The 25,359-nt window shown below is 38.8% G+C and overlaps 2 protein-coding genes across 2 annotated transcripts; both read left to right on the top strand.

Moving 5' to 3' along the window:
* The first annotated feature begins 13,250 nt into the window (after nucleotides 1-13,250).
* LOC115752436 (subtilisin-like protease SBT5.4) lies at nucleotides 13,251-17,269 on the top strand. The gene is given in 11 exon segments (XM_030690619.2): nucleotides 13,251-13,506; nucleotides 13,629-13,738; nucleotides 13,824-13,921; nucleotides 14,002-14,166; nucleotides 14,262-14,370; nucleotides 14,647-15,294; nucleotides 15,391-15,636; nucleotides 15,746-15,860; nucleotides 15,967-16,056; nucleotides 16,058-16,181; nucleotides 16,588-17,269. Coding segments are annotated over 11 exon segments (2,346 nt in total). The 5' UTR covers nucleotides 13,251-13,416; the 3' UTR covers nucleotides 17,139-17,269.
* A 1,199-nt stretch (nucleotides 17,270-18,468) lies between these two features.
* LOC115752404 (probable galactinol--sucrose galactosyltransferase 2) lies at nucleotides 18,469-24,278 on the top strand. The gene is made up of 14 exons (XM_030690556.2): nucleotides 18,469-19,230; nucleotides 19,385-19,626; nucleotides 19,950-20,040; nucleotides 20,216-20,264; nucleotides 20,364-20,455; nucleotides 20,724-20,831; nucleotides 20,920-21,048; nucleotides 21,268-21,678; nucleotides 22,095-22,236; nucleotides 22,325-22,392; nucleotides 22,833-22,967; nucleotides 23,051-23,265; nucleotides 23,376-23,464; nucleotides 23,547-24,278. Exons 1-14 carry the CDS (start codon nucleotides 18,908-18,910, stop codon nucleotides 23,823-23,825), a joined length of 2,373 nt encoding a protein of 790 aa, XP_030546416.2. The 5' UTR covers nucleotides 18,469-18,907; the 3' UTR covers nucleotides 23,826-24,278.
* Nucleotides 24,279-25,359: the final 1,081 nt, after the last annotated feature.

The following is a 25,359-nucleotide window of genomic DNA, read 5'->3' as shown; positions in this document are numbered from 1 at the left end:
GGAGGAGAGGGACGAGGAGACAAGTGAGGGGCCAAGCATTTAAACGGCAGACCGTGGATTCTGTCCCACATGGGATCTATCATCTAACTACCAACTATTTGTATTTTTGTTGCAGCATAAGATTCCTCTCCAATGAAGATTTTAATGAGCTGAGTACTAAACACTTGTTAAATCAATAAATTAACAAACTGCAAATTTTGATATAACTATACTCTAAATAGCATCGACACCAACACCAACACGTCATTTCTTAAAAAATAAAGAATTTCAGTACATTACGACACATTGTATATTAAATATATATTTTATATATACTTAATAAATTGTCACGTATATATAAAAAAAAAATCAGCATTGAGTTTCTTCTTCTTCTTATGTTAGGAATTCATGATTAGGTTTTTTGGAGTTGGCTGGATATATTAATTTTGAGGTGGTCTAGTATATGACCTAAGTATATATATTTTTAATAGATTTACATTTGTACCCCTAATATATTGAAAATACTAAAATTGACCCATGCGTGCTAAAATAGTATGTCGAAACGATGGGCTCGTGTATTGCTGGCGTGTCCGGAGCGCCGACAACATGTTGGATGTCCGATATCTATTAACTACTTGTCACTAGAGTGTTGGAGAGTGTTGGACATGTATTGGACACCAACACGATGGAGGCCTCTTGAAAGTATCGATACTTACTAGATTATAATGCAATAAAAAATAAAAATAAAAATAAAAATAAAAATGTATTAAATGCTTCTTAGGTTAACTCGATCTTTATAATTTTGTTTTTGTCCCATGAATAAGACCTTTTCAAGTTCCGATTACTCGTTCTTTCGTTCACAAAGAGCGGGAAAGATTTATTCTTGGGAATCGTGACCTGACATTTCTTTTTGTCCTTTAGATTTTGGGACATTATTACGTCATATGCGTGACGATCTCTCCCCATTAACCCATGACCTCGGACTCACCGAACTTTTTTGTTTTTTTGGTCGAGACACCTAACTTTTTTTGCACGAGTGAAAAATTGTCGATTCCAAAAAAAAAAAAAATTCGTCAAATGAGTGGCTCTCCCTTTTCTTTTCTTTTTTTTTGGGTCATAGACTTGCTCTCCTTTTTTCCGATGACAAATATATGATTTCAACAGTAAGATTATTTAAATGACCGTTAATACTACAAAAAATCTTAAATTGATACACATGTGAATAAAAAATTCAAACAAGTATAATTGTGACAAATCTATCAAAAACTATTTTTCGACCACCAAAAATTTCAAAACTAATATACTTATGATAAATTTACCTTCCGTTAGTTTCATTACATCTTTACCGTCAAATTATTGAGATGGATGATGCGTGGCGGTTGACGGTGCACTAATTTGGGATTTTTACCATATGTTTATTACGGATATATCAATTTGGAGTTTTTGGTAGTACTAATCAAAGTTAACGGAAACTAGTGGATGGTAAAATTTTCTCGATATACCAATTTAAGGTTTTGGGTGATCAAAAAATTAATTTTGGAGTAAATTTGTCACATGTGTACCAATTTAGCTTTTTGTTAGTCAAAAAATAATTTAAAGGTAAATTTATTACAATTGTACTAATTTGAAATTTTTTGTGGTAAAAAAATAGTTTGGGATAAATTTATCACATGTATATCGGTTTGGGGTTTTGATGATTAAAAAAATAGTTGAGGTAAATTTGTCACGGATGTACTAATTTGGGGTTTTCGTGGTATTAATACTTAGATTAATTTTCGGTGTTAAAAAAGTTATACATTCACTTCGTGTAAATTATTTTTATTGCGCAAATAGTAGATTTAATAAAAATCTTAATCAATAAGGGTTGCAACATTTAGTAAATTTGTGTCTATCTTCTCTACACGTATTGATCCTGGTGGCTTTGTGGAACCCACAAATATAGGAAAAATATAAAATAAGGGCTTGAAGTACCATTGTTTTTTCAAATAAAGTCATAAAGTAGACATTATTTCAAATAAATGTCCGAATTCAACAAATCGTCTCAAATAAGGCCCTAAAGTGGCCAAAGTAGTCTCAAATGAGAATTTTTAGTCAATTGATGAGCATGTGACTATTTTGTCATCGAAATAAGGGGTATTTCATAAAAAAAATTCTAAGTATATAATTTTTTTAATCTTTTGTTTTCCATTACTTTCCTTTTCTTTTATTTTTTTCCTTCCCTCCTTGGTCAAAGCCAGCCATTGACAGCCTTAGGCAAGGGCCACCCTAGCTAGCTCGGGCAAGGGCAACCATCGCCAAATCCAATGAGGGCAACCCTTACCCCCACCATCCAAGCAAGAGCCATCCTCGTTGGATTTAGCAAGACCAACAAGGGCAGCCCTCACTTAAGTTCAGCAACCTTTGTCGACCCGGCGGAAGGAAGTGGAAAAAAGCAAAAGAACATAAATATAAAAAGGAAAAAAATTCAAAAAATTAAAATGATGAAAATGCCCTTTGACCTACAAGGTCAGACCTTTCTTTGATATTGATATGACCATTTTATGTCCTTATTTAAGAAAATTTAGCCATTTTAGACTCTTATTTGAGAAAATAGAGGCATTTCAAGGCCTTATTTGAAATTTTCCCATAAATATATAATCTCCTTCTCTCTCTTGCACAAACAAACAAAATCAAATTTGCCCATTGACGCCCTTATTTATTTGAGGGAGAAATTACCTAATTAGTTTTAAACGCACTGTATAAATACCAATTCATTTATAAGCTTTTCAATTTAGTTAATTTAGTCCTATTCCTTTGCATGAAATTTCATTATAGTCCTCTCAACAAATTTTTGCTGAAAATCATTGATATGACCATCCAATTATCGTTGATGGTCCTATGTAGCACACCATCACGTTAACAATTTTCAATAAAAATTGGTCGGAAGAACTACATTGAAATTTTACTCAAATATTTAGGATTAAATTGGAAAAATTGAAAATTTTGTGACCGAATTGATATCCGTATAATAATTTAGGAATAATTGGACAATTTCCCCTTTATATGAGTGGTGTCTTGATCCCATTCAATATTTTTTCATTTACTGTTCAAACAAATATCAATTTTATGCTACTAATATTTTTTTTTTTTGTTTCCGACCAATTAAACTTGTTAAATGAAAAATGGGACTCGAATTAGTCATAAAAAGCCTAGGTCACAACAAATAAACATTTCCAAACGATGAACTATTATCAATTTCAGTTACTTAAACGACAAAAAAAGAATAATGCAACACTAAATTCCAAGGATTTTTTCGGCTTATTTATTTTTTGCAAATAATAAATATAATTCCTCACAACCGTTGACTATTGAAGCCATCGTAATACAAATATTAACAAAATTTTGTTATTATCTCTAATGACAATAACAGTAAAGCAGGAATGCTCTTAATTACGAAAGGCTATGTGATTCAAAAGAAATAATGAAGTCTATATATAATGATTCAATCTTGAGGGCTGTTACCTGTGGCCAAATGTTTGTATTAAGTTTCTCTTACAAAAGAGGGGTATTTTTTGTAAATGAGAAGCGGTGAAACTTTCTCCTTTTAATAAGTGGGGAACATAAGTATTAGAACAATCCAAATAGTTAAGCTTGAAACTACGTTTGGTAGATAGGAAGCCAGGATTTTATTATCTTATGTTTGGTTGATGTCCAAAGATAGGATAAGGCAATATATAAAAGGGATATAATCTGAATTAAATAATTTCATGTAAAGGTGGGATAAAAATTGATAGGATATGTCGCGTACTTATCTCTCTTCTCTATTCCCTCCTCCGCCACCCATAACTTTCGCAATCACCCACAGCCTCCCACCGAACTCCATCGCATCACAACCAATGTGGCTCGTCATGGTGACAAGCTCAGCTTGATCTTAGCCATAGAGGAGCTCTATAGCCAAAGAGGAAGCTCCTCCATGCCTGACCTCGACTCGACCTTGGCCATGGAGGAGCTCTAAGGCCAAATCTAAGGCACCAGCTAGCGTGCCCTTTCATCGTCACACCGCCCCACCCTTCCCAGCCAAATCTAGAGCAATAATCGGTGTCCCCCTCTACATCGTGCACCTTCATTGCATGAGCAGCCACACCTTCATCTGCCACACCTTCGTGCGCTGGCCTCGACCTCAGCATCGGCCTTGAAGTAGGGGTGGCGACCAAACCAGTGGTTGTTGAAGATTGCAGGCAAGTGATGTAGATGGAGGAGCGACTGATGATTGTTGAAGACTTTCCATTATGGTAATGACCGGGAAACTTGGACGTTGCGAGGGCTCGAAGATCTGAACAGTGCACACTCAATCCGTGAAGGGCGAAGAGGAGGAGGAGGAGGTGGAGGACGGCAAGGAGAGTGTGGTGGGATTTGCCAACAGCAAGAGCCATTACGTCTGCATTTTATTCGTCTGGATGGTGGACATTCAATTCAGCTTGGATATCTGTATATTTGTCCTACATCACATAAGACATTAGAAATCCATATGCATCTGACCTGTATAATGTCCGCCCTAACCATCTTCGACAACATAAAGTATTCAGATGACTAAATATAGTCTAACTGTTATTTGCCGGGTACCATGCTATTTAGTAACACTTCTTTTTCCTTACTACAAAAAATAAAAATTTACTTCATTGGTGACATTTAAAGTTCTCATCTTGTGATAAAAATCATGAAACTTACGGTTTATGTTCTCTCGAGAAAAGAGTTACTTGATGAAAGATTATTGATACGTTGGGGATCAGGTTCTTCCCTAGACTTTATGGTTGATAAGATGCCATTCATACATCAACTTCTTGGGAAAATTACCTACTTAATCATAAACTTATTGTATGGATACCAACTCAGTGCTAAACTTTTTCATTTTGCTAATTTAGTCTTGAACCTTTATGCAAAACTCTATCGTAGTTCTTTTGATCAAATTTCAGCATAAATCATTGACATGGTGGCTTAATTATCACTAGTCGTCCTACGTGGCACCCTTCTACGTTAGCAATTTTTATAAAAAAAAAATAAATAGCAATTTTGGGTACTTTTAGGTGGTGATTTCACGAGAAATAATCACCCTTTTAAATGTGTAATATGATCATAGAAACCTTAAAGGTGTTCCATTAAGAACAATTTAAGTGATTACAACAATCTTCTCTATGTTTTTTTTTCAACTATTGAAACCTAATTAGAAATTCAAACTCAAACAAAACTTTATAGAAACCCTTATGTTCTACTAAAAAGAATGATAATTCGTTTTTAGTACGTAACCTAAGAAACTCAAAATTATGTGAAAATTTTGAGCTCGACGCGGAATACATTTCATAGCATAAAAACCACTATCATCGTAACAAACACATAATAGTACACAGAAGAGGTTTCAGAGGAATAATCATTCCTCTCATTTTTCGTCTTTTTTTTTTTTCAATTAATGATACTCAAGCATATTTTAAGAAGAGACCCCATCCTAGGCTAAATCTAAGGTTGTCCTTACAAATCAGTAAGAATAACAGGTAAAAAATCATTCTACAAACTTCCTATATATGCTACAACATACAACTCATGCCAACACTCCCCATCAAGTTAGTACATAGATGTCTTTGATACCCAACTTGTCAAGTGAGTTGTGGAAGATCCTACTTGAGACAGCTTTTGTAATTATATCAGCCAATCGGTCTTCAGATTTAACAAACGAAAATCGAATTATCTTGACATCAAGGTTTTGTTTGGTAAACTATCTACCTACCTCATTGTGCTTAGTACGATCATGCTAGATTGGATTATGAGAAATATCAATAGATGCCTTATTGTTGCAAAACAGATTTTTTTTTTTTTTTTACTTGAAAGCAAAGCCAATTTCCATTATCAATCTCTTAAGCCAAAGAAGTTCACAAAGTCTTTGGTCGTTCACTTGAGCTCGGCCTCCGCACTTGATAATGCTACTACTACTTTAGCTTTTTCCTTCTCCATGTGACTAGATTTCCTCCTATAAAAGTAAAGTATCTTAATGTTGGTTTTCTGTAAAAAAACAAAATGCTCCCTGCCCAATTTGTATCTACGTAACGTTCTTTGAGAACTAAAGTCCTTTCCATGGGGCAGACTTTAAGTAGCAAGAATCCTAACCACAACGTCCATATAATCTTTACTAGGTAAATGCATAAACTGACTTACTATGCTTACAGCATATGCAATATTTGAAAGAGTATGCAATAAATAGATTAGTTTACCTATCAACCTTTGTACCTCTCCTTGTTTTTTTTTTTTTTTTGGTCGAAATATCTCTCCATGTTGGTTGTTACTGATCTAGACATTCTCTGAGCTTGTGATTGTGAGCAATTGGAGTATCGGTTGGCTTACTATCTAGCATCTCCATTTGTAATAATAAAATCAAGCACATGTTTCCTTTTAAAATATATATTTATATATATACATACACCTTCTTCCAATCCAGCTACTTCACTTCCTAATAAAAACTTGAGTCCCCCAAGATCCTTTATTTCAAATTCTGCCTCTAATTTCTCCTGGAGTTTAGAAATTTCTTCCAAATCATCCCCTATTATAATCATGTCATCCATATGCCCCTATTTATGTGAAAATACAATAGATGAATAGTGATTCATCATTAAAGTTGATACCTTTCCTTGGTGTTGCCCTAGAAATAGTGTATGATTTGAGTTGCTTTGAGAGTAACCATATTTCATCGTAGCCAAGCTGAATTGACCAAACCATGCACAAGGTGATTGCTTTAATCCATACAGAGAACGTTGTAATTTACATACATCATCCGATTGTGAGGGAATACTGTATCTAGGTAGAATATCTATATAAATATCTTCTTGAAGGTCGTAGTGAAAAAAGACGTTCTTGATATCAAGTTGGTGCAATGGCCAATCTAAGTTTGTAGCAAGAGACAACAAAACTTTAACACTGTGCTAGGCTTTGCAACTGGTGAAAAGGATTCTTGGTAATCTATTCTATATGTCTGTGTTTACCTCTTTGCCACTAGCCTTCGCAACCCAAAAATTAGATTTTTAGGTTAATGGATTATTAGGTTAATTAGATGAATTAACTAACCTAATACGGACTCTCCCAAGCCCTACCAATTCGCAACTTAGGTTTGATTTTCAATTTAGGAGCCCCACTAACTATTTTTGGTAGGTAGATTAGATACCTAAATAAAGTACGGGAGAATACTTTATTTTCCGCTAAACGGAGGTTTAGGGTTCGGGATTTGATTATGTTAATTTTTAATTAACACCATTTCGTGCCAAATTTCATGAAAATGCCTTTTCTTGATTGATGATTTGTGATTCCGATTTCTTTTTTTATTTTCGGATTTTCCTTCTTTTTTTTATTTTTGAATTGAAACAGATTGAATTTGAATAAAATTAAACAAAAATGCCCATAATGTCCCTTTAAGTTTTATTTTTTTGCTAAATGCTTCTCTTCCCCAAAGTCCGGGCCAAAACGAGATTTTATCCTACATTCTCGAGGATTGGCCGTATAATATATAGAAATAAAACCACGTCCTCTCCAAAGGGAGAGTCGAGTTTCTATATTCTAAGTCTCCATCCCATTCCATTTGTTTGTTTTTTTTTTTTTTCGAGGGATAGGTCCGGGGAGCATACCTTATCAGGAACATGGTTTAATAGATGTGCAAATATTTATTGAATTTTTAAAACCCTTAAGGGGTTACTGAAATTTTCAAGGATATAAGCTCCTATCCACAAAGGATTTCATATCTTTTAAAATAGGAAAGATTATCTCTTGAGATTTGAGAGGAATTTTTAGATAATTTCCCAGATTTTAAAGATATGTTTGAAATCAATTTTCAATCGGGAGGATCTTATCAAAAATATTGAGATTCCCAAAAAATTCCAACCATTCGAAGATTATCCATAAGATACACCAATTATTTTTCCCTAAAGAATCCGAAAATATGCTCAAGATATGCATAATCATCCACAAGCCAAAAGATATGCGGAAAAATTCAAATTCGATATGCAAAGATCAATCATTATCCATGAACAACCCACCAAATCTCAATTGAATATCACTAACTTATCTTGCCAAAATCGCTTTTATCTAATCAACTTTAGAATATGCAAGATAATCCAAAATTTGAAAATCATGACAAAATAGGGTTTTAATGCAAGCACAATTTTCAGAAAACCAATGATTCATGCCCAAAATCAGCAAAAGAAATTACCATAAAAAAGCAGTAATAACTTACCCTAATGCCTTCGCAAAATTCTGCATGGTTAGATCTCATAAAAGATGAAAAAGGGGCCTTGATTCGGCACACCAACAATATAAACATCAAAACAGCATGTTTTTAACATCAATTTAACCTAAAAGTGTATCGAAATTACCTTGTTTCTTTCTCTTTAAAATCTTCCCCCTTCAAAGCTTGAATTTCACCTTAAGATAGTCTCTTCTTGCCTTGATTCTTGCAAAAAACCTAACACAATAACAAATCCAAGTTAGACCTTCAAAAATTGGTGAAAAGGACCATCGACCTCAATCTGAATGGCGCAAAGGCTGTGAGGATTCTTGTCTTGATTATTTGCAGGTTCGCAAATCCTTCAAAGACGATGAAACAGCATCCCTTCGTGGCATCAAGATGTGGCAAGGATGATGGACGAACTAATGGTGCTGCCATCCACATTCCCCTCTCCTCTTTTCTCATGTGAATGCTTTTTTGTGCATCAAAAAATTGCCATCCCTACCCTAGGCATCAAGATGTATTTATATAGAAGAGTAGGGCTTTGAGTTGCGGGGTTTATTTAAACCGTTATATTGCAAGCTCCAATTAGATGTCGATAGTTTGATCCAAATTTCGGCCTATTGACTTACTCTTAAATTTTCGGCCAAATGAATGAGGAGGAAATGGGCTATTTTTTCATGTTTTATGGGCTCATGTTGTGACTCACCTATACCTTAACTAATAAAATGGGTAATTAATTAAGGCCTTTTTGCAATTTTAAGATCTCAAACGGGCGTTTTGAGTCCAAAATCATAGTAAAAAATTCCGCACCCTCCCTAATAACTTTCTCGATTTTAACTCGGTCGTCCGTTGGAATCATGCTCAATTGACTCATCTTTGGACCTTACCAAAAAAATTAAATATGCAATGCACGAAAATTTATTTTTGGGAAATTATGAATAACTCTCATTTTTATGAATGATTTTCTAAAAATCAAAATTTAGGTGTCAACACCTTCCCTTGTATCGCTCAATGGACCCATTCGCCTAGTGCTTAATGCCACAAGCTCCTAGGTTTAATTTTTTTGCAATGCTTCGATTTCCTCTTTCATTGCCCGAGTCCATTTCAGGTTTTCTAAGGCTTCTATTACCCTATCAGGAACATGGAATAGGGACATATTGAGTACAAATGTCTTGAGAGATCCTAACAATCTCAACGTTGATACATAGTTTGCAATAGGACAATTTGAGTCCCTTCCCCTTTCTTCTACATTTGGTGAGTTTTTTTGGGTTTTTTTTCTCCTTTTTTTTAAAAGGTGACTTAAATCCAACAATGATATCCGAATCATCAAGAGAACAAAATGGGTAGGAGAAACATGGTGCAGCAGAACCTATAGGATGGAGTCTGAAACTCCAACACATCTGTTCAGGCATCTAGTCATCAAGAGATGGATTGTTGTACACTAGGAGCTCATTCATTCCCACCAATTATGTCTTTCATCTTGCATCTCCCAATCAAAGGGAACATTGGATACCGAAAAAAAAGATTCAAACTTCACGAAGGTCACATCCATGGTGACATATATACTCTTAGAGAAGGGTTGTAACAACAATATCCCTTATGCTATGTACCATACCCAAAAAAAAATGCAATGCACCACATACGGATCAAGCTTCGTACGCTGATTTTTATGGAGATGTAAAAAGGCAACACATCCAAAAACTCTAGGGAGAACCATCAAAACAAAATGGTAGAGAAACATGGTGCAATAGAACCTATAGTGGAGTCTGAAACTCCAACACATCTGAAGGCATCTAGTTCAAGAGATGGATCGTTGTAACTGAGCATTATCCCAATACTTGTTCAAAACACGGCCACCAATTAATAATGTACGAGCTGTTTCAAAGATATGTCTATTCTTTCGTTCAGCTACCCCATATGGTGTTTGTGTACAAGAGGTCTCATGAAGAAAACCATGTTGGTGGAAATACACTTGAAAATTTTGATCAACATATTCTTCACCATTGTCAATGTGAAGAATTCTTCACCATTGCTAGTGCCAAGAATTTGACCGTTAGTTCCAAACTATTTTTGTATCATAGTATGGAAATTACGATACACATCCAACACTTCATCTTCATTTTTCATGAAGTATAGTCAAGTCATTCGAGTACAATCATCAACAAAACCAATAAACCATCGAATTCGAGAAATAGTAATGATTGGAGAAGGTCCCCAAACATTCAAATGGATTAAAGAAAAAGGAATTTCACTCTTATGCAGGCTTATTGAAAAAGAAACATGGTGACTTTAGCCAAAATGCACATATCAAACTGAAAAAACTAAATATGATAGACTGGAAAATAAATCAGGAAGCAAAAATTTCACATATAATCAAACGATGGATGCGCCAAGTGACGATGCCATGGCCAAATCTATTTCTCCCTACTACTAGAAGAGTGTTGTTTGTGATTCACCAGTCCGAGACTGAAACCATCTATGTAGTACAACCCTCCCTCTTTTAGTATCACGCCTAATTATCTTCTTCATGAGAATATTCTGAAAAAGACAAAAAATGTGATACATTAGAGCAACACAATTAAGCTCTTTGGTGGCTTGTCCTACTGGCATTAAACTATTTGATAAGGATAGAACTAGCAAGGTATTAGGTAAAGAGAGTGAGGGTGAAAGAGCAATAGTGCTAGCTCTTGTCACAGGATAATTTATTCCATTAGCAATGGCAACACTATGGCATCTTGGTTGTGTAACTTTGACGAAGTTGTTCTGATTGAAGGTCATGTAATCTATAGCCCCTAAATCAACAATTCAGGCACTGTACTCATCTTGATTAGAGATAAATAATGCATAGCCATGATTACCTTCGTCAAGTGTAGTTGAATTATGGGAAGGTTCTACTTGAGAAACCAATGACAAGTGAGGTTCTGCATTTACAAAGGAATCTTTCCCCTTGCCGCTGCTCGCCTCAACTTCGAATTGCTTTTATGCCTTGAGTTCTTTCTACCAATTTGAATACCCATATAGCTTAAAGCATGTCTCACGAGTATTTTCAAGTTCCCACAGTGCGTATAACCACAAATTGGTTGTGTTTTTTGGCTTTGACGCAATATTGCTCTTTCCACCACCTATAGAAAAAAACTGTTTTAGACATCTGCAGCATCAATACATGCTGGGGTCCTACCATGACTCCTTTTGGCGCCATGAAAGCAACATGTGTTGAATTTGTTCCTAACAACGTCACTACTTGTCATACATCCTCCCTTCTGACATGAGTTGTAGTTGAATTACCGAAAGATACATTTTATCTTCCTCGGAAAAAGTACACTAGAAGTGCCATAACTTGTGTACAGCGTTCACTTGAGTGCCATAATTTTCAAAACGTTCACTTAAGTGCCACAACTTTAAAAAATCGTTCACTTGAGTGCTACGTCGGAGCTAAATCGTTCACTTGAGTACTACAATAACTTTTCCGGCGTGCCACGTCAGCTTTCCGGCGTCTACAGTAACTTTTCCGGCATGTCACGTCATTTTTTCCGGTTGCCCCGTCAACATGGTACTCAAGTGAACGATTTTTTAAAGTTATGGCACTTAAGTGAATGTTTTGAAAGTTATGCACTAAGCAAAGTATGGCACTTCTAGTGTACTTTTCTCATCTTCCCGTATAGACAAGTTGTTTCTCTCTATATCAGCAGCACGTACCATAGGATTTGGGCGACGAAAATCAATCTCCCTCCACAAGCCTTGAAGACCACTATAGTAAGTTTCAATGGGTCCTCCAGCTTGTCTCATTTTCATCATACATCTCGTCAAATCATACACCTGAGAAGCATTTGGTCCATATAAAAAAATTGTAGTAACTGAATCCCACACCATCGTCACAATAGAAAAACAGATGAAATTACCTATCAAGGTTGGGTCCATGGAATTAATCAACTATCCATTCAGCGTAGAATCTTCAGTTTTCCACTTTCTAAAGGTTGGGTCTGTCGATTGTGGTTGGGGAAGATCCCCACTGATATATCCCAATTTGTATTTGCTTGAGATACACACCTCAATAACTTGGTACCACAAACCATAGTTGGTGCTGTCCAACTTGATGGCAATCTCTGCTACATAAGAGTGTCGAGTTTTGTGTCCAAAACTGTTTCATCTTGGTCGTCAAGGATCGCTGCTGCAGATGAAACAAATTTTGACACAGAAACTAGACAAGGATCACTGCTGCAGAGGTGCTCTCATTGCATTTCTGGTGGGTCACTAAACCGGTTTGTTCTGCCATGGCTACTGATCACATACAAGGTGGATCACTGCTCTGACACCTTGTAGAATAAAGGAGGTTTCAAAGGAATAATCATTCCTCTCTCTTTTTGCATATTTTTTTCACTGGATGATACTTAAGCACGTATTAACAAGAGACCCTATTCTAGGCTAAATTTAAGATTGTCCCTACAATTAGGGAGTATAACAGGTAACAAATCATTGCACATTTCCTATTTCTGCTACAACTTACAACTCACACCAATAATAATCTCGTAAATTCATATTATAAGCTTCAATTAAGTCTGTTTCCTAGAACTAATCTAGTCTAACCATTGTGGGATTGCTTCAGTGGCTAATCTTCCCATTCGGGAAGAGGGAGGTGAGGGTTTCAAATCCCCATTTGACTTGTATCCTAGAAAATGATAGAATAGAACCAAAAAAAAAAAAAAAATTTCTAGTCTTCTACAGTTCAACAAAAAATACACTAATTGTTTTGTTCTTTTACACATTTATTATTTTTCTACACGTACTCTTTTTATGACAAGAATAAATAAATATTTTTCAGAGATTTTTTAACCATTTGGAAAATCTTGAGTGAAAATACCAAAGCGAAAAGAAATGTTAGGAATCACAAATTAAAGGATAAGCAACAGCATTAAGGAGTGTTATCTGGCTTTCAGTTGCATGTATCTCCTTTGTTGCTCATCCAATTCGATTCTCAGCTGATTTAGAGATCTTTTAGGTGCAAACGAAAATCTTCCAAAAGATAAGAGCTTTTGCTCTTAAATTTGATGAACCTGAACCCTAGCTACAAGTCAGCTATGTTGCTTCTCAAGATTGCAGAAAACCCATCATAAAAAAAAAAACCCAATAAAAAAAAAAAAAAAAGGAAAATTAGAGTCAAATATTTTGCTGCAGAAATTCTTCAGGCCAAAGAGAAGAAGATGGCCATGGGGATCCCTCAGCTACCAATTTTGCTTTCTGCGTTTGTACTCTTCTCTGTGTTTCAAGCACCTGTTTTTGCAGCCAAGAGGGTATTCTCCTTTCTGTTCCTCATGAATTATCAAGTCAGGATCATATACTTGTTCCAAAGACGATGTTTTTACCGTTAATCTGATGGAGTTTGTGTTCTTTGTTCTTCGCCTGCGACGATAAGTCTTATATAGTCTACTTGGGATCGCATGTGCACGGCAAAGAACTGACGACAGAAGTTTTCGATCGTGTGACCCGGTCTCATCACAAGTTCCTTGGTTCGTTTCTGGGTAGGTAAGTACTGTGATCATGCAGCGAAACCTTTGCGGATTACATGTATTTTTTGGTTTGCTTGCCTTATTTTTCTCCTGTTATGCAGTCATGAGAAGGCAAAGGAAGCAATATTCTACTCTTACACAAGACATATCAATGGTTTCGCAGCCATCCTTGAGGAAGAAGATGCTGCGCGAATTGCAAGTACGTAAATTACGTGTACAAACATCAAATAAACAGATGTGGATTTGAATTGAGACGTGAAATAAAATGCTGAATGGCAGAGCATCCGAGGGTTATTTCGGTGTTTCCGGACCAGGGAAGAAATCTGCACACAACCCGTTCATGGGACTTCATGTTGCTGGAGAAGAATGGTGTGATTCACCCAAGTTCTTTGTTGGAAAAGGCCAAGCTCGGCGAGAATGTCATCATCGGAAACCTCGACACTGGTACTACTAGCTCGCCGTCTCTGGTTTCTCCTTCTGAGAGCTAAGTAATGGACTTCCATGCGACTGCATACCTAAATGAATGAGATTTGTTGCAGGTGTTTGGCCGGAAGCACAAAGCTTTAGCGACGACGGTTACGGACCGCCCCCGTTGAAATGGAAAGGGACTTGCGAGAACAACACTGCTGCTGGCGTGCCTTGCAACGGGTCTGCTCTTATACTAGCCTTCGACTACTGATATCAGTAATTATAAGTAATCTAACATCTTGCCGGTAAAGCGAAAGCTTCAGATATTTGCTGGAATACTAGTAAAATGACATTAGTTTGATTGTGAGTAAATGTAGGCAAGTCTTCAAAGTTCACTGTCTAGCATCAACTGTTTATTAAGTGTCAGATCCTCCAACTAACAACTGATGATGAACACGATAATGTACTTTTCCCTTTTTGATTGATTTTGATGTGAAACCTTGTTCATTGCTGCAGGAAGCTCATTGGAGCAAGATACTTCAACAAAGGCTTCGCGGCCTATTCCGGGATCAAGAAGTTCAACGCTTCTTACGAGTCGGCGCGAGACCTCGAGGGCCACGGGACGCACACACTATCAACCGCAGGAGGGAATTTTGTCTACGGAGCCAATGTCTTTGGCATTGCCAACGGGACCGCCAGAGGAGGATCACCCAGAGCCCGTGTGGCCTCCTACAAGGTGTGCTGGACACCTGTCAACAACAGTGGCGGGTGCTACGACGCAGACATCCTTGCAGCCTTCGACGCCGCAATCCACGATCGCGTGGATGTCCTGTCCGTGTCCCTGGGAGGGCTCCCAGGCGAATACTTCAAGGATGGCCTCTCCATCGGCTCATTCCATGCGGTGAATCAAGGGATCGCCGTGGTGTGCTCGGCTGGAAACAGTGGGCCTATTGCTGGATCCGTCACCAACGTTTCGCCATGGGTTCTCACGGTGGGAGCAAGCACGCTGGACCGTGAGTTTGAAGCCTCTGTCGAGCTCCAGACCGGAGTGCAGGGCACACGCCTCAAGGGCACAAGTCTTTCGAAGCCTTTGCCCGAGGACAAGTTCTATCCCCTGATCACCGGCGCACAGGCGAAAGCAGCTAACGCCTCCATGAACGACTCGTAATAATTGCGAAACAAAGTTTTAGATTTGTGATAGACTTGGCTCCCAAGTTGAGTGGTACTGAAATTTCTTTCCATTTTTTGTACAATGTGAAGTATGCTGTGTAAGCCTGGGACTTTGGATCCAGAGAAGGGGAAAGGCAAAATCATGGTGTGCCTCCGAGGCGAGACGGCGAGAGTCGACAAGGGTCGACAATCCTTGGAAGCTGGCGCGGTGGGAATGATTCTCTGCAATGATGAGCTCAGCGGCAACGAGATCATCGCCGACCTGCATCTCCTTCCTGCATCTCAACTTACTTACAGAGATGGCCTCCAAGTCTTTGCCTATATCAACTCCACAGAGTACTCTTCTCTCCCTCAAACATCTTTATTGTCACTTAAGACGTGCTCATAATCCAAAGCAAAATCTTACCAAACACTAGCGTACCTCTTTGTTAATGATTTGGAACAGCAATCCAGTCGGATTCATCACTGCTCCGACGGCACAATTGAACACAAAGCCTGCGCCGTTCATGGCAACTTTTTCGTCAAGAGGGCCAAACATGGTTACGCCGGAGATCCTCAAGGTTCGAAAAAATACTGTCTTGCCTTTAATTTGACAGTAGCATTTCCACTGATATTCTGTGATACAATTCAGTGTTCACTATTGAAACTTTCTGCTTCTTTGTTCAGCCTGACGTAACTGCTCCGGGCGTCAACATAATAGCTGCATTCAGCGAGGCGGTAAGTCCTACGGATTTGGACTTCGACACTCGCAGGGTTCCCTTTTAACACCGAGTCCGGTACGTCGATGTCTTGTCCTCACGTCGCAGGAGTCATCGGCCTTCTCAGGGCACTCCACCCTGATTGGAGCGTGTCTGCAATTCGATCGGCAATCATGACCACTGGTAAATTTTTTCATTGCCTTTAATCTGCAATTCGTACCAGCGAATCGATGATCACATGAACAATGATAGAATACCAGCTCAATATCCATTTGAGAATCAAGATATTAACTTTGTTCTCTACTGTCCTAGAGTTATTTGACAGAAACAATTACTTGAAATCCACATTTCACCAACTGCCAGGAAGCAAAACAAGGGACTAAAGAGATTGTAATAGTGGTCCTGGAAGATTATTCAGTCCTTCATTTTCTTTTATCTAAGCCCTAGAACTTCCATGCTTCAATCATCGGCACCACATGCCGATGGTTGCTGATCGTATGCGCGATCTCAAGACAGAACTAGGATGATTTCACTGTTTTAGTTAAGTTTGAGGAGAGTTAATACTTTCCCATTGTTGTGGTCTTAACAGCTAGGACAAGGGACAACACTAACAAAGCGATGCTGGACGGGTCGAACTTCCTCGAGGCGACACCATTCGACCACGGATCGGGCCACATGCGGCCGAACCGCGCAATGGACCCTGGCCTAGTCTACGACTTGAGCACAGATGACTACTTCGACTTCCTCTGCGCCTTGGGCTACAACCGAACCCTGATGCAGTCCTTTTCCAAAGACCCTTACGAGTGCCCGAAGTCGATCAGCCTCCTGGACTTCAACTACCCCTCGATCACGGTCCCCATGCTCCACGGCTCGGCCACCGTCGCCCGCCGAGTGAAGAACGTCGGCTCTCCGGGCACGTACATGGCGCATGTCATCGAGCCGCCGGGAATTTCTGTCTCGGTCGAGCCGAGGGCGCTAACGTTCGACCGGGTCGGTGAGGAGAAGTGCTTCAAGGTGACATTGAAAGCCAAACATGCTCGTCATGCGGCGGAGTACGAGTTTGGAGCACTGAGATGGTCTGACGGACGCCATTACGTGAGAAGCCCAATTGTGGTTGGTTTTCCTAGTAAAAGAACATGATGATCAGATCACCAAGAAGCAAGAGGAATTAGATATGGAATTAGATCGAATTGCTACTTAGGTCGGAGTAAAATAAAATTATTAGGACATTAATTTCAATTTTCCTAGCTTAATTTGGTGTAAATATGCAATTTGAGATAATTCTTCGGGAGTTGCTTGTAAATTTCATTTATTTCTTCCTATTGTTGCTTAATTCATAAATTAGCTGATTAATGGTTTTCTCTACATAATTTAACCGATTCAATCGAGTGATTGAAAGCACGGGTATGATCATATAGAATTAAAGAGAACGGGATCGGGTAGATTTTCAATCGAGTGGCCGAAAGGACGTATTTGATACGATCAAACAGAATTAGCATCGCAACTAGAAACTTTTGAAAAGAAACGAGATCAGATAGGTTCCATCCATTTCCCAAGTAGAACAGGCAAATTTAGAGGGGAAAATAATCAAAAATATTTTAAACTTATTGTAATTGTGCTAATTTAATCCTCGGTCTTTTTTTGTTGCGAATTCAGTCCTAAACCTTTTGTAATTGTGCCAATTCAGTCCATCTAGTGAATTTTGACCGGCCAACACTAGCATGGATGGCAGCCGGTGACCTAATTTAATATTTTTTTAGTTGTTTTATTTTTTATTTTTTTTTTTTTTCCTTCCCTTTTCCCTCACCTTTCCCCTTCCCTATTCTACCTCTAGCCAATCACCGGACCTCGTTGGCCTTGCCATAGCCGGGTGAGGTGAGGCCATCCTTGCACGTTGACGGTGAGGTCGAGCCTTGCCATGGACCGGCGAGGTCGGTGTCGCCCGGCCAAGGCAAGGCTCGGCCTCACCGGTCCCCGAGGTCCGGTGATCGGTTGGAGGTAGAACAGGGAAGGGGAAGGGGAAAGGGAAGGGGAAAAGGTAGAAAGGAAAAAATAAAAAATATATAAAAAAATTATTAAAATATTAAGTCACCCTGGACATCGGCCGGTCAAAAAATTCGCTAGATGGATTGAGTTAGTGCAATTACAAAAGGTTTAGAACCGAATCAACAATAAAAAAAATTATGACTGAATTGACACAATTACAATAGGTTTATAAATTTTTTGGTAATTTTTTCCGAGAATAGAACCCGGGAGCCGAATTAGTGAAAGGCACTTTTCAATTTTCTTTATCCGAGCACCACATCGGGTCGGAAAATACCTGTTCGATCCGAATTCCAAAGAAACACGCCCGGCCCGGCCCGGCCCGATTGCTCACCCCTTCCAAAGAGTACCACAATTGTCGGCATCGCGCATGTCAATCTCGTGTGAGCACAACCGGAGGTCCAACGAGAAGCTCGGACAGAAGGATGTGATATTATGGGACTGTCGACGTTCTTTCTCTGCTCTTGGAGATGGTTGGCGAACCTCGTCTTGGTGGTATCTGTAATGGCGGGTGGGTTCGAATCAATTTCACTGTCGGAGCATGGTCCCCTTCGACCCTTTGGAGAGACTCCATTGAAGTCCACAATTGACAGTTCAAGGTAGAGTTTTCAGATATTTTGTTTTTAGTCAATTTTTCGAGTTGGAAACTTGTGGACATTGATCAATGGCGGAGCGCGAAAATCATCTTCTTCGTCGTCGTCGTCTTCCCTTCCCTATCAAGTCGCAACCCACTTGCGTCGCAATGTTATTTTTATCTCTCTTGTTTGCGGTCGCCGAATGCTTTCAAGGGTCGGAAGCAACGGACCGGGCAAGACGTTGTAGTAGCTCGCCGAGGACAACGTGGGGCTGCGTGAATTGGGATTGTGATGGTTCAGGCAATGGCTGCGTTCTGTTCTCCACTGAGTTCTCTGCCCCTCAATGCCCGGTTCTCTTCGTTCACGTGCTCCTATCGTCGGAGCTGGAAGCCGATCGCGGGCAGCCGGTCGTCGACGACGACATGGAAGCATTCAATGTTCGTCTGCACGAGGCCTGCGTTGAAAGACGGGGCTCTGAGCGTCGATGGCAAGGAGGTGTTGACGGAAGTGCCGGAGAATGTGGTGGTCACACCGCTGACGAATTCGTCCGTATTTGTCGGAGCTACTTCGAATGTCGAGGGCTCGAGACATGTTTTTAGGCTAGGAGTTATTGAGTAAGTGATTTTGCTTCTTTTCTTGTAACCGAAATTCAGCTGCGTGTGAAGCATTGTAGATTCTAGTTGACTGCATTGAATTCGAAAGATTTCAAGGGTTAATGTAGTAGGGAACTGATGTGAATTCCGTTGATTTTCGTGAATGATGATGCAGGGGCATTAGGCTACTGTGCCTGTTTAGATTCAAGATGTGGTGGATGATACCTCGAGTTGGTGTTTCGGGGAGTGACATTCCAGTAGAAACTCAGATGTTGCTGCTGGAAGTAAGGGAGGAATCAATTTTGGAACCATCTGATGAGCCCAGTTACATCCTCTTCTTGCCGGTTTTGGACGGCGAGTTCAGAAGCAGCTTGCAGGGGAACTCAGCAGATGAACTCGAGCTATGCATAGAAAGCGGTAACTTTTCATCCTCACCTTTGAAGCCATCGTTGCTTTCTGCTTGCAATCCAAAGTAAACTATTTTCTGTCTCTCCAGTCAGCACTCAGCAGGCTCACGTTAGGACATGTTTATATGGATGTATGTATTAACAACTATCACTAAGAAACTATGGAAGAGAGCAATCAGACCAGGGAGCACTCGGTGGGGCCTCGTGTTTCTTTGATGGTGTACATGCTTTTAAACAATGAACATGAAAAGTTTTTCACGTCAGCAGCTTTTTTTTATCTGAATTTATTGCTCTTTTAACTCTAATAATGTTGGGTGTTACAATTCTTGTTAGGTGACCCTGCAATAGTTACTTCACAGTCCCGAAAAGCTGTTTTTGTCAATTATGGAGAAAATCCATTCAACCTGATGGAGGAATCGATGAAGTAGGGCTGCCCTCTGAGCAACCTTCTTGTTTGTACGGGGAATCCAAGTTTTCAAGGAGTCTGATTCATAATCCATAAAGTTGAATAGTGCATAAATCTTGTAAATGAGACCCTTTAAGTTCCAGGACAACTAATTTCAATCTGAGTTAGTCATTGCAAATTGGTTCTTGTGCAGGTTCTTGGAGAAGGAGATGGGAACATTTGCGGTCCGAGAAAGGAAGCAGGTAGTTTTCGTTGAACAACTGCATAGTTATATCAAGTTTGGAAATGGTGGGAAAAGGGTGATCAAATAACTTTGTCTTCTGATTGTTTGTATGATGCAGATGCCTGGAATTCTGGATTGGTTCGGTTGGTGCACCTGGGATGCCTTTTACCAAGAGGTTAATCCTAAAGGAATCAGACAGGGGCTTAAAAGGTCAATGATGCAGATGCCTGCAAAGTTGATGTTGATGTGTTTTGAGGACTTCAGTTTGCTGCATCTTTTATATATAAATGGCATGGCTGTGCTTTCAAAAGAGAGGGGAAATATACCTTTTAAATTGCTTCTCCGAAAGACACTTCCATAAAGTTGAATTGTTGTCCCTTTTCTGCCCTTGAGGAATTTTAATTCTAGGCAACGAAGTTAAGTTTTTAACTTGATAAGTTAGAAGAAAAATGGCCCTTACAAGTTTCCCTCCTTGCAGTTTATCTGATGGAGGCACACCAGCAAAATTTATCATAATAGATGATGGCTGGCAAGATACAAGTAATGAGTTCCAAAAAGAAGGAGAGCCATTTGTTGAAGGGTCCCAGTGAGTAGTCATGCTGTTGTGATGTTGTATGATTAATTGCAAATCTGGAAACTACAACAATGTCCTTCCACTGCTGGTGAATTCGCAGGTTTGGTGGCAGATTAGTCAGCATCAAAGAAAATCAAAAGTTTCGAAGAACTGAAAATGGATCTCTTAGCGAGGCTCCTGCAGATTTAAAGGAATTTGTTTCGGACATTAAGGGAACTTTTGGTCTTAAGTATGACTCAAACTGCTCTTTCTGTTCTTTCTCTATATGTACTTAAGCAAATCACAATATGAAAAGTGAGGAGGTGCCACAAATTGTTTCCGTGATTTAGTGGCCCTACATTTGACGATTGTGATGTCTACCCCATGGTGACCATTTCAGTGACAATGTCGTGTTTGTTGAAACCGATAAATTGAGAGATTTCCTCGCATAACTTTCAACAAATTTCAGGTATGTCTATGTATGGCATGCTTTGATGGGATACTGGGGAGGCCTTCTTCCTGGAGCAGAAGCTACGAAAAAGTATAATCCAGTTTTAAAGTATCCCATACAGTCATCTGGCAATTTGGCAAATATGAGGGACCTTTCTATGGATGCTATGGAGAATTATGGCGTAGGTGCAATTGATCCCGCTACAATATCTCAGTTCTATGACGATCTACATAGCTACCTGGTTTCTCAGGGTGTGGATGGAGTGAAGGTAGATGTGCAGAATATTCTGGAAACAATATCAACAGATCTAGGAGGTCGTGTTTCCCTTACCCGACAATTCCAAGAAGCCCTTGAGGAGTCCATAGCTGCCAATTTCCAGGATAACAGCATCATCTGCTGTATGGGTCAGAGCACAGATTCCATTTACCAGTATATAACTTTGTCGCTGCTATTTCCAATCATATTTTGCTTCGAAATTGGACATTGCTTTATAGCGGGGCAATGACTAGGATGCTTATTACTGATTGAACTAAACTAAGTCCAGAGATGTCCTGACTATGAAAATTGGATAATCTTTCGGTAAACTCATAGATATATCCACTAAATTCAAAAGAAAGTTTATACTTTTATTAGAATGGAAGCAAGTGAATTAAGTACAAACCTCGATGATACTATTTAATTTATACATTACCAGAATTTAGTGAAATATGCTCTTACTCTAATAGATCGCTCGTCCAAATTTTGTGGCGTGGCATGTCTTGGACACTAGTTATGAAGTTGGAATAGAAATACCAGGTATCAGAGACCTTTAATATCTTATTTCTGCTTCATATTTGCCCATGCAGTTGTCAACAAAGTGCTATAACACGAGCATCTGATGATTATTATCCCCAAAATCCGGCAACCCAGACTCTACACATAGCTGCTGTGGCGTATAATAGCATATTTCTTGGAGAAGTAGTTGTTCCAGATTGGGACATGTTCTATGTATGATATCTATTTCCTCTTTGCTGCTACAGTACTGTCTAATGCTTCTGATATTCGCAATAACTATCAACTCTTTTTACATCTTCAGAGCCGCCATGATGCAGCTGAGTTCCATGCTGTAGCTCGAGCAGTGGGAGGATGTCCTGTCTATGTAAGGTGTGCCAAAGTTCTCTTGTAGAGACAGATGTACAAGGCATCAAAACATTGCAAAGTCTCTGTTTAAGATGACAAACTTGGCTCTTTCTGGTCATGCTAACTCCGTACTCTGTCTCTTTCGAAATGTATTTAGCAGGAAGCCTAGGACCTCTTATTCCTTTGTAGTAGCCTAAGAAGCCACATCCGTCATATTCTTAGTTTATGGAATCTTCATTGCTTTGTAACTAGATGATTCCCCTGATGAACATCTTCATGCGTGTGCTAAAAGGTCATGCCTTTTTAATGTATGCATCAAATGTTCAGAAGCCCAATATTCTCATGTTTTAGGAACTTAGAAAGATACAACTCTTGATGTTTGATGGTGATGCATATTTACCACTGCATGATCCGTACTTTTTTTTTAGGTTTTTCTTATTCATATTATCACCATTTTATGCCAGTGATGAACCTGGAAACCATGACTTCGAGATACTTAAAAAGCTTGTGCTTCCTGATGGCTCAGTGCTTAGAGCAAAATACCCTGGCAGGCCATCTCGAGATTGCCTATTCATCGACCCAGTTATGGATGGGAAAAGGTATCTTGATGTTTTTACTGGTAAGATGGACCTCAGTCTCCATTCATTTCCAACCTCTTGATGTCTCTAAGTCTGTTATGCAGTCTTCTGAAGATTTGGAACTTGAACAATTGTACCGGTGTTCTTGGCATTTTCAATTGCCAAGGAGCAGGAAGCTGGCCTTGCACTGACAAGAAAGTCATTGAGGATGCTGCTTCTGAGATATCTGCATCAGTTTCTCCATCTGATGTAGAGTATTTGGAAGAGGTTTCTGGGGATTCATGGGCCGGAGATTGTGCAATCTTTTCCTTCAAGACTGGTATGATGTGACTCCTTTTCTACCTATCTTATATGCAGTAAAAATAACACGAGTACAGTTATTGGCAATGTCCCATTGCTCATGCTCCGGCCTTATATCAATGTGAACAGGCTCTGTACGTCGATTGTCCGTGGAAGAGTCGATGAATGTCACCTTGAAGGTTTTAGAGTGCGACGTCTTAACCGTTTCTCCTATTAAGGTATCTATAGTTGCACCTAGATATAATATTTTGGTGGATCCTTCAGAATATGCACACTCTAAGATCTAATCTGATTATCCAGGTTCACAATCAGAAGGTTCAGTTTGCTCCAATCGGATTGATAGACATGTACAATTCAGGAGGAGCCATTCAAGCAGTCGATATTCGCAGCAAATCTTCTGTTTCTGGAATAACAATCATAGGGAGAGGACCGGGCACATTTGGAGCATATTCCAGCAAAAGACCCAAATCTTGCACTGTCAACTCGGGGGAGAGAGAGTTCGAATATGGAGAAGACAAGTTACTGAAAATAAGAATTCCAGCGAGAACTAGCTCTTGGGACATTGTCATCTCTTATTGAGGTGAATTCCTTTTGGTCCCGCAGTCTCGGAAAGTCTCGGAAGTACATTATCACAGATTCACATCCACCTCCAGCTAGTATACAGATTCGTGCTGGCAGGAAGAAACTTCGAAATAGATGGCCGGAATGACGGGTGCAATGGCAGCCGCCATGGCATAATGAAACTTATGGTGCTATGGAATAGAGGGATTGTGTTGCAGTTGATCAGAAGAAAGTAGATATTGCATATGATGAAGCAGTCTATACAGAATTTACCCCTCATGGAATGGCAATGTTCATAGTGAGGTCATATGGTGCTTTTTTTATTTTTTGGTTAACATTATTTTAATTTAGTCATCTACAGTTAATCTCATTGTCTCAAGATGTGATAATCTGTAGAGGCCCCCTCTTTATTGAATGATCATAGCAGGACTGGATTCTATCATCTTTATCCATTACTTCTAGTTGATTTTTCATTCAAATTTATAATTTGATGTTATCAAAGGCCAAGTAGCACCCATAAACGACACGGTACAACACGATGATACGTTATTTCTCAAAAAATAGAGAATTCTAAGATATTGGAACACGTTGTATATTAAATATAAAATTTTATTGTATATGATAAAATATTGGCAATGAGTTTCTTCTTATTCTATTAGAGATTCACGATTACGTTTTTTTGGGATTGGTTGAGTATATTAATTTTCGGACGGCTAGGTATATGATTAAAGTATATATATTTTTGATAACTTTATATTTTGACCCATAATTTATTAAAAATATTCAAAATTGATCCGTGCTTGTCGAAATGCCTTGTCGGGACATTGGACTTGCGTGTCATTGGCGTGTCCGAAGCGCTAATCATGTGTCCAATGTCTAACACCTGTTGACCACACGCCGAACTCGTGTCGGTGTTTGACACGACACGGGAGGTTTCGAAGAGTGTCCGTGCTTCCTAGATCAAAAGACAAGCATAAGGGATCACTTTGCCAATTATGAAAGGGAAAAGAGTTAATTTCCCCTATCCTAAAACTTTCAATAGATTTCTCCTTTTGTAGATCGAATTTTGAATAAGTCTCGTGCAGTCGATTTCATGCTCACTTGCTCGGAAGGAATCATATATGTTGATAATTCATATGTGTTGCCAACGTAATATGAGGCAATTCATCCATCCCCATACTAAAATTTGGAAAGATTTCTTCTTTTGACCCTTTCGTTTTTATCTCGTCCCCTCTAATATAAAGTTTTTACTTTAGTCAAAATGCTCAATGAATATTTGTACGTATCGTTCTAGACATACTGACAAACGTATTTGTATCGTGAGATGTGCTATGTCCATAAGGAATAATTTTTATAAAACTTTGTATGTTCATTAGTCCGTTTATTTTGTAGAAAATGTATAATTTGATAAACATTTTCCTAAGACATGATCACTTGTATCTATCAAAATAGTTAATCAATTAATAATGTTCAACAATTTAAATCTTAATTTTTTCATGGATGATGAAAATTATTATCTTAAGGTGCGTTTGTTTGAATGAAAATGTTTTTC

Source organism: Rhodamnia argentea, chromosome 3, assembly GCF_020921035.1.
Source record: "Rhodamnia argentea isolate NSW1041297 chromosome 3, ASM2092103v1, whole genome shotgun sequence".
Taxonomy (NCBI): Eukaryota; Viridiplantae; Streptophyta; class Magnoliopsida; order Myrtales; family Myrtaceae; genus Rhodamnia; species Rhodamnia argentea.
This window is presented reverse-complemented; position numbering and strand designations above follow the sequence as displayed.